We start from the raw sequence: 9,611 nt of genomic DNA, 5'->3' as shown, positions 1-9,611 counted from the left end.
GCGTAATATGAAGATGATGTTCACGTTCCAAGTACTATATTACAACTGATTTGTTTCTATGTACGCGAGCAACCGTTTATCTATACCTGCGTACTCTCATAGCGTGGCGTGGTTTAGAAATACGTCGCTATTGTGGGCGTGGTTTGTGAGTATACTATACTCACTCGAAGTCGCTGCCTTCAATGCGGGAAGGCGGGGTTTATTTTAGTACGCGCCTAATATAGGCGTGGTTTGTTAGTACGTAGCTATAGGTTGACGATGTTTTGTACGTTCTGTAAACTCTCGAGTAACCTCGTTGGGGTTTGTCGACAATATTGTCAGTTTCCTGTTTTAATTATGTAGATTATAGCTGGTAATTGACGGCTAAATCACGAGTCAAGGGGTTTTAATAAGTTATGACGGGTACTGTAGAGAACTATTGCAATACAGGAAGATATAACAAGAGCTTGACTGTACTATTTGAGTATTTCGGTTGCCGGGTTTAATAATCAAATATGTACTAACACACTAGACAGCTACTACAAGCACCTGTTACAACATCCCCTCTCTCTTAGGTAGGGATATCTCCGCGAGTGAGGGAAGATTCTTCACGGATTCCTGATATGACGTTTTATGTATAGACTGTCGGGTTTGAGATTGGATCATCTTATTTTCTTCAAACAAAAGTACTCTTTTGTTTGTTTTCCGCAAAAGTGTTTAAAGGATGATTTCGATACAACCCCTGTCGATTTCAAAACCATCTGGTTGTGTTTTCAAGGTGACACCCGCACAATACCACGCATGCGCACAACTATCATTAATATTACGACATTTTGTGATACTTCACATGGCGTGAAGCCGTGCGTCATAATCACATTGGTTAATGTCTCGACGCAACGGGACTGTGGATGACGGATTAATTTTTTATATTCACCACTAAGGCTTTATCTTGGGTGGATATTCTTAAACTATTATTATATTCTTCAAGTAGTATCCCTTAAACCAATAAGTGCTAGAACTCCTTGATGATTTTAAAGGTACTTTTATTGAAGTTCCAAGCCTTAAATTTACTTACAGATATGGAAGAGTAATGAAATTAAACAATTCAAATTTAACTCAGTTTGCAATGTAAACTGTTTTGAAGGTTTCAAGTAAAAATCTAATTATTAAGTCCTCGTCATTTCATATATAATTTGTTACTTGACTTTCTAGCGTATCTGGAATAATGCTAATAAACTTAACGAAGAAGGTTATAGAAAGTATATATATAAAAGCAATGATCCACGATGTGTAACTAAACAACCTTACCCAACCCTCCACCCGACTCTCCCGAAAATGTTTTCAGCTTTCAAAGTGTCATATTTCTTACATTTTATTTCAAGTTTTCTAAATAAATAAAATTAAATAATTGTAATGTTATATGTCTAAGCTCAAAATGCAAAGAGAGGGTAGGCTATCGACTGTTTATCACACCATACGCACTGTTCTTGTATGTAATCTATTTTAATTAAAAATGACCACGTACGCCGGGCTTACACTTGGGAAAATAATTTCATAATGTCGAACTTCTAATAATCTTGTTGTACGGAATGACCAATATAAGAAAAACATAAACCAAAAATAGAAGTTTACCGGAAATGATGACAGCACTTTGCGGACCATAAACTGTTAAAGAGGTTAGTGAAGTTTCAAAGATGTGAAGTTACAAGATGGAAAAAAAAACCATAACAAGTAGTATAATAACAATAAGCACGTTTATTGGCAATATTATTCTCAAAACGAAACTGAAAGCTGCATTTTTCTTCTAATTTAACTAGAACTTATAATGTTGACCTACCTAAAGATGTCTATACCTATATGTGTATAGGCCTACGTTAAGTAATCTTACAAGATATATATATATATTTACTTAGAAAAAGATTTTTCCTATTGAATATGCACGAGAAATAAACCATATGCAAGAGATTCTCTTCCGGCGGCCCTTGAGCAAAATCCAACCCGTGAAAGATTTCGCCCCCTCAGCCCCCTCCCCCACTCGAGTACTCAATCTAGGTATATTGAGAATTTTATTGTGTCTGCCCCTTAAATACTTTATTCAAACCAATGTCTTTTGTCTAGGAAAGGAGGAGGGGGGAGGGGGTTTCTCTGGCCCTCTAGAAGATAAAATGATTGAGGACACCTGGACTAGCATGTAATGGCTATTCGACAGCGCATTATTTTATCACAGCCAAATCTATATTGGTGATGAATTACTATTAGTTGAAAAAAATCGAACAGGTCTCCAAACGATTAATTAATTTATTCCTTATTTATGTCTGTGCAAGTTAAGTGCTATTTGGAACGATATTTTAAACTTGCATCGCTATGTACAGTATACTTACAGGCAAATATCATTTAAAGTAAAAGACGCATGCTAAATCACGTCAGGGTCCACCTTCACTAGTTCTCACTAGACTTTTGGTGCGTCTGTAACTCTTATTCTATAGAATTATTATTTGTGCGAGTACTCGTCAATTTGTACTCGTCCTCACATTGTATTGTACTGATGCTGATGCCGTGACAAGCGCCGTGGGCGGTGGGTGGGGGAGTGGGCCTCGTCCCCACTATTTTCAGATATCCAATGGCCGTCATTCACTATCATACGCTAAAAATGAGTTTTTGTACAACACAACTTTACTTAACATGACGTAGGTGATAGCACTATTTTGCATCTAACCATTCCCCCAGGGGAAGGAACACCTTCCACGGTAATCAGCCAGCACCCACCCTCGCCACCCGCCCCTTCACAAAATCCAAACCTGGCTACTGGCCTGGTTTTTGCATGTAGTCATATTACAAACCTGCTAGTTGACACCGATTACTTGGTTTAAACCTAAACTTTTGACGTGGCCTTCACCTGTCTTTTATCGCATACAGGACAGGAACTCAAATGATTTCAATCAGGAAAGTCTATAATTATTCAAAGTTGGACTCAACTGTCGCCACCATATGTGTTGTCCAAACGGTTTATTCCGAGGTCAATGTACTTGTGTGACAGAACCGACCGTTCAGTTATAACATGTACTTATAGGATATCTCTAACTAGAACATTAATTTTGATATGTTTTTACAGTGGTTTTAGATTTTTCTTCTTCTTTTCTCTTCTGTTTTCTTCATTTGAGGGTGGAAAGAACCCTTTAACTGATCCATCTAACAAAGTGACTGGAATACAAAGTCTACCACAGAGGTCAGTCCAGCCTAACAGTATGAGCAAAAGAAGACTTCTGTGATCTCAAAGAGTAACGTCACATTGTGTAACAACGTTTTCATTTTCTTTGTTGTAGGCCTCATATATGAAGTACATCCTTTACCTACTTCCCACCACACCCCGTCTCTCACCTCTGTACTCTCGAGCATTCTTTCAGACCAGTAACATTGGGTACACGAATAGAGCCAAGGACCTTTCTACACACCTACGTCTCTCAACCACTCTACCTATCTCTCCGCAGCGTCTACTTCCACCTCTCTCTGTCTCGATTCACCCCTCTGGCAACATTGGGATGATCACCACACATGTAATAGAGCACCACCCAATCAAATATTCACCATTGCTCGCCTGGATCGATTAGATAAAACTTTCGTCATCAATTAGGATAACATTTATTCCTTTTTTTTTAATCCCCTTTTTGCCATTGGTTGCATCTGATGCGGAGCTGAAACAGGTTTAAGTTTGGGTGAGCCATTTACTATGTATACCGCGGTAGATCACCCAAATCGCTCTTATTTGAAGTATTTACAGTACTATATTTGTTGGACGTGGTTATATCGCAAGCACTGAGTCAACTTGTCTCATTTACGAATCGATATCATCATAGATATCTAGATTTTCCTTAGGTTCCATATCGTCCATGTCTTCGTTATTTTCACGCCCACTTTGCTCATATGCACAGTTATAGACCATATCCTTGTTAGTTGGACTTCCACTCTCGTACAAATCATTGTAAACCATTTCTGTGGCATTTGATTGGCTGGCACCAGTGACGTCATTCACATCTACATTAGATGAGCTCTCAGCGTTGTCTGGAAGGCTGACTTCATCGTAGTTTCGATTCTTTATTTCGTAATAATTCTTATTTTGCCCAGATCCTCCGGCATCCTCTGGGTCTGGTTTAATCGGTAATTTCCGCGACTGGATCGAAGCAGACCTTTCAAGGTTAATACTTTCAAGCCTGAGCTTATCTGTGACGCCATTTTTAGATATTTTCTCTTCATTGCTCGTTACTGAATCTACATCTTCATAATTCAGATTTTCTCCTTTAAAACTGTTAATTCTCGAGACTGTCTCAGTTGTACGGATACCGCGACTGTCCATCGATTTGCTATCTTCGTAGAGATGGTCATCACCGTTTTCAAGCCTGAGCTTATCCGTGACGCCATTTTTAGATATTTTCTCTTCATTGCTCGTTACTGAATCTACATCTTCATAATTCAGATTTTCTCCTTTAAAACTGTTAATTCTCGAGACTGTCTCAGTTGTACGGATACCGCGACTGTCCATCGATTTGCTATCTTCGTATAGATGGTCATCACCGTTTTCAAGCCTAAGCTTATCCGTGACGCCATTTTTAAATTTTCCCTCTTCATTGCTCGTTACTGAATCTACATCTTCGTAAATCAGATTTTCTCCTTTAAAACTGTTAATCCTCGAGACCGTCTCAGTTGTACGGATATCGCTACTGTCCATCGATTTGCTATCTTCGTAGAGATCGTCACCACCGTTTCCAACAGCAGCAGAAGACCTATTTATGTCGACAAGAGGAATCACACTGTTTCTGTCAGGTGTAGCGTACCGTGGATCTGTGTCGTCTGGAGTATGCGATCCTATTACCAATCCAATGTTTCCATTGTTCTGATCTTCTACATCTTCCGTATTACGATTTCTTCTCTCCGGTGATTGAGAAGACAATCTGTTAATGAGGACAAATTGAGAGCAATTTAGAAGACAACATAAAGACAATACATATTGTGATGCCGCAAGCTGCTTGTACTTTTGTCTTTCATTTTATTTTATGTATTAATTATTATTATCTTTTGGAAAGTATCTATAAAATGGTATGTGCCCATTGAGACTGATATGGTGATTTTGGCCGAAATCCGGGCCGAAGAACTTTCAAAATCGTTATATTTGGGCCAAAAATGAAAGTTTTCAAATTTCTCTCAGGATACGTAGAACGGACTACCAGCACCCACTAGACGCTTCTCTCGAGACAAAAGTGGCATAAGACGAAGTTTTACTCATTTAAATTCCATATTAAATGACGTCGAGATATGGTTTTTAATTTTCATTTTTCCACCAAAATATGAGTGTTTATACTACTCTTGTCACCTGGAAAAGAATCCAAAGGGCGCCACACACCTCAGGTACAATTTTGGGAAGAATTAAAAAAGTCGTGATTTTGGCCAAAATCCGACAAAATCATAAGGGTATAGCCTTACAAAATCGTCATATTTGGGCCAAAAATGAAAGTTTTCAAATTTCTCTCAGGATACGTAGAACGGACTACCAGCACCCACTAGACGCTTCTCTCGAGACAAAAGTGGCATGAGACGGAGTTTTATTCATTTAAATTCCATATTAAATGACGTCGAGATATGGTTTTCATTTTCATTTTCCCACCAAAATATGAGTGTTTATACTACTCTTGTCACCTGGAAAGGAATCCAAAGGGCGCCACAAACCTCAGGTACAATTTTGGGAAGAATTAAAAAAGTCGTGATTTTGGCCAAAATCCGACAAAATCATAATCCGACAAAATCATAAGTCTTACAAAATCGTCAAATTTGGGCCAAAAATGAGAGTTTTCAAATTTCTCTCAGGATACGTAGAACGGACTACCAGCACCCACTAGACGCTTCTCTCGAGACAAAAGTAGCATAAGACGAAGTTTTACTCATTTAAATTCCATATTAAATGACGTCGAGATATGGTTTTTAATTTTCATTTTTCCACCAAAATATGAGTGTTTATACTACTCTTGTCACCTGGAAAAGGAATCCAAGGGACGCCACACACCTCAGGTACAATTTTGAGAAGAATTAAAAAAGTCGGGATTTTGGCCAAAATCCGACAAAATCATAAGGGTATAGTCTTACAAAATCGTCAAATTTGGGCCAAATATGAGAGTTTTCAAATTTCTCTCAGGATACGTAGAACGGATTACCAGCACCCACTAGACGCTTCTCTCGAGACAAAAGTGGCATGAGACGAAGTTTTATTCATTTAAATTCCATATTAAATGACGTCGAGATATGGTTTTCATTTTCATTTTCCCACCAAAATATGAGTGTTTATACTACTCTTGTCACCTGGAAAGGAATCCAAAGGGCGCCACAAACCTCAGGTACAATTTTGAGAAGAATTAAAAAAGTCGTGATTTTGGCCAAAATCCGACAAAATCATAAGGGTATAGTCTTACAAAATCGTCAAATTTGGGCCAAAAATGAGAGTTTTCAAATATCTCTCAGGATACGTAGAACGGACTACCAGCACCCACTAGACGCTTCTCTCGAGACAAAAGTAGCATAAGACGAAGTTTTACTCATTTAAATTCCATATTAAATGACCTCGAGATATGGTTTTTAATTTTCATTTTTCCACCAAAATATGAGTGTTTATACTACTCTTGTCACCTGGAAAGAAATCCAAAGGGCGCCACAAACCTCAGGTACAATTTTGGGAAGAATTAAAAAAGTCGTGATTTTGGCCAAAATCCGACAAAATCATAAGGGTATAGTCTTACAAAATCGTCAAATTTGGGCCAAAAATGAGAGTTTTCAAATTTCTCTCAGGATACGTAGAACGGACTACCAGCACCCACTAGACGCTTCTCTCGAGACAAAAGTAGCATAAGACGAAGTTTTACTCATTTAAATTCCATATTAAATGACCTCGAGATATGGTTTTTAATTTTCATTTTTCCACCAAAATATGAGTGTTTATACTACTCTTGTCACCTGGAAAGGAATCCAAGGGACGCCACACACCTCAGGTACAATTTTGAGAAGAATTAAAAAAGTCGTGATTTTGGCCAAAATCCGACAAAATCATAAGGGTATAGCCTTACAAAATCGTCAAATTTGGGCCAAATATGAGAGTTTTCAAATTTCTCTCAGGATACGTAGAACGGATTACCAGCACCCACTAGACGCTTCTCTCGAGACAAAAGTGGCATAAGACGGAGTTTTATTCATTTAAATTCCATATTAAATGACGTCGAGATATGGTTTTTAATTTTCATTTTTCCACCAAAATATGAGTGTTTATACTACTCTTGTCACCTGGAAAGGAATCCAAAGGGACGCCACACACCTCAGGTACAATTTTGGGAAGAATTAAAAAAGTCGTGATTTTGGCCAAAATCCGACAAAATCATAAGGGTATAGCCTTACAAAATCGTCAAATTTGGGCCAAATATGAGAGTTTTCAAATTTCTCTCAGGATACGTAGAACGGATTACCAGCACCCACTAGACGCTTCTCTCGAGACAAAAGTGGCATAAGACGGAGTTTTATTCATTTAAATTCCATATTAAATGACGTCGAGATATGGTTTTTAATTTTCATTTTTCCACCAAAATATGAGTGTTTATACTACTCTTGTCACCTGGAAAGGAATCCAAAGGGACGCCACACACCTCAGGTACAATTTTGAGAAGAATTAAAAAAGTCGTGATTTTGGCCAAAATCCGACAAAATCATAAGGGTATAGCCTTACAAAATCGTCATATTTGGGCCAAAAATGAAAGTTTTCAAATATCTCTCAGGATACGTAGAACGGACTACCAGCACCCACTAGACGCTTCTCTCGAGACAAAAGTGGCATAAGACGGAAGTTTTACTCATTTAAAATCCATATTAAATGACGTCGAGAAATGGTTTTTAATTTTCATTTTTCCACCAAAATATGAGTGTTTATACTACTCTTGTCACCTGGAAAGGAATCCAAAGGACGCCACACACCTCAGGTACAATTTTGAGAAGAATTAAAAAAGTCGTGATTTTGGCCAAAATCCGACAAAATCATAAGGGTATAGTCTTACAAAATCGTCAAATTTGGGCCAAATATGAGAGTTTTCAAATTTCTCTCAGGATACGTAGAACGGATTACCAGCACCCACTAGACGCTTCTCTCGAGACAAAAGTGGCATAAGACGAAGTTTTAGTCATTTAAATTCCATATTAAATGACGTCGAGATATGGTTTTCATTTTCATTTTTCCACCAAAATATGAGTGTTTATACTACTCTTGTCACCTGGAAAGGAATCCAAAGGGACGCCACACACCTCAGGTACAATTTTGGGAAGAATTAAAAAAGTCGTGATTTTGGAAAAAATCCGACAAAATCATAAGGGTATAGCCTTACAAAATCGTCATATTTGGGCCAAAAATGAAAGTTTTCAAATTTCTCTCAGGATACGTAGAACGGACTACCAGCACCCACTAGACGCTTCTCTCGAGACAAAAGTGGCATAAGACGAAGTTTTTCTCATTTAAATTCCATATTAAATGACGTCGAGATATGGTTTTTAATTTTCATTTTTCCACCAAAATATGAGTGTTTATACTACTCTTGTCACCTGGAAAGGAATCCAAAGGGCGCCACACATCCGAGGTACAATTTTGGGAAGAATTAAAAAAGTCGTGATTTTGGCCAAAATCCGACAAAATCATAAGGGTATAGTCTTACAAAATCGTCAAATTTGGGCCAAATATGAGAGTTTTCAAATTTCTCTCAGGATACGTAGAACGGATTACCAGCACCCACTACACGCTTCTCTCGAGACAAAAGTGGCATAAGACGAAGTTTTACTCATTTAAATTCCATATTAAATGACGTCGAGATATGGTTTTTAATTTTCATTTTTCCACCAAAATATGAGTGTTTATACTACTCTTGTCACCTGGAAAGGAATCCAAAGGGCGCCACACATCCGAGGTACAATTTTGGGAAGAATTAAAAAAGTCGTGATTTTGGCCAAAATCCGACAAAATCATAAGGGTATAGTCTTACAAAATCGTCAAATTTGGGCCAAATATGAGAGTTTTCAAATTTCTCTCAGGATACGTAGAACGGATTACCAGCACCCACTAGACGCTTCTCTCGAGACAAAAGTGGCATAAGACGAAGTTTTACTCATTTAAATTCCATATTAAATGACGTCGAGATATGGTTTTTAATTTTCATTTTTCCACCAAAATATGAGTGTTTATACTACTCTTGTCACCTGGAAAGGAATCCAAAGGGACGCCAAATACCTCAGGTACAATTTTGGGAAGAATTAAAAAAGTCGGGATTTTGGCCAAAATCCGACAAAATCATAAGGGTATATAGCCTTACAAAATCGTCATATTTGGGCCAAAAATGAAAGTTTTCAAATTTCTCTCAGGATACGTAGAACGGACTACCAACACCCACTAGACGCTTCTCTCGAGACAAAAGTGGCATGAGACGAAGTTTTACTCATTTAAATATCATATTAAATGACGTCGAGATATGGTTTTTAATTTTCATTTTTCCACCAAAATATGAGTGTTTATACTACTCTTGTCACCTGGAAAGAAATCCAAAGGGCGCCACAAACCTCAGGTACAA

General features: G+C 37.9%; 1 protein-coding gene across 2 annotated transcripts in view; it reads right to left on the bottom strand.

Annotated features, from left to right (window-relative positions):
- Positions 1–1,005: 1,005 nt before the first annotated feature.
- LOC139973054 (uncharacterized) overlaps positions 1,006–9,611 on the bottom strand; it is a 42,605-nt gene continuing 33,999 nt past the window's right edge. For both annotated transcript variants that reach the window (XM_071979420.1, XM_071979421.1), the window contains one exon: positions 1,006–4,925. In XM_071979420.1, the coding sequence (XP_071835521.1) occupies positions 3,812–4,925 (1,114 nt within the window). In that variant the 3' untranslated portion in view covers positions 1,006–3,811. The remainder of the gene's footprint in view (positions 4,926–9,611) is intronic.

This window comes from Apostichopus japonicus, chromosome 9 (assembly GCF_037975245.1).
Source record: "Apostichopus japonicus isolate 1M-3 chromosome 9, ASM3797524v1, whole genome shotgun sequence".
NCBI classification, from domain to species: Eukaryota; Metazoa; Echinodermata; class Holothuroidea; order Aspidochirotida; family Stichopodidae; genus Apostichopus; species Apostichopus japonicus.
The sequence above is the reverse complement of the archived record's forward strand: the minus strand, read 5'-3'. Positions and strand labels throughout refer to the sequence as shown.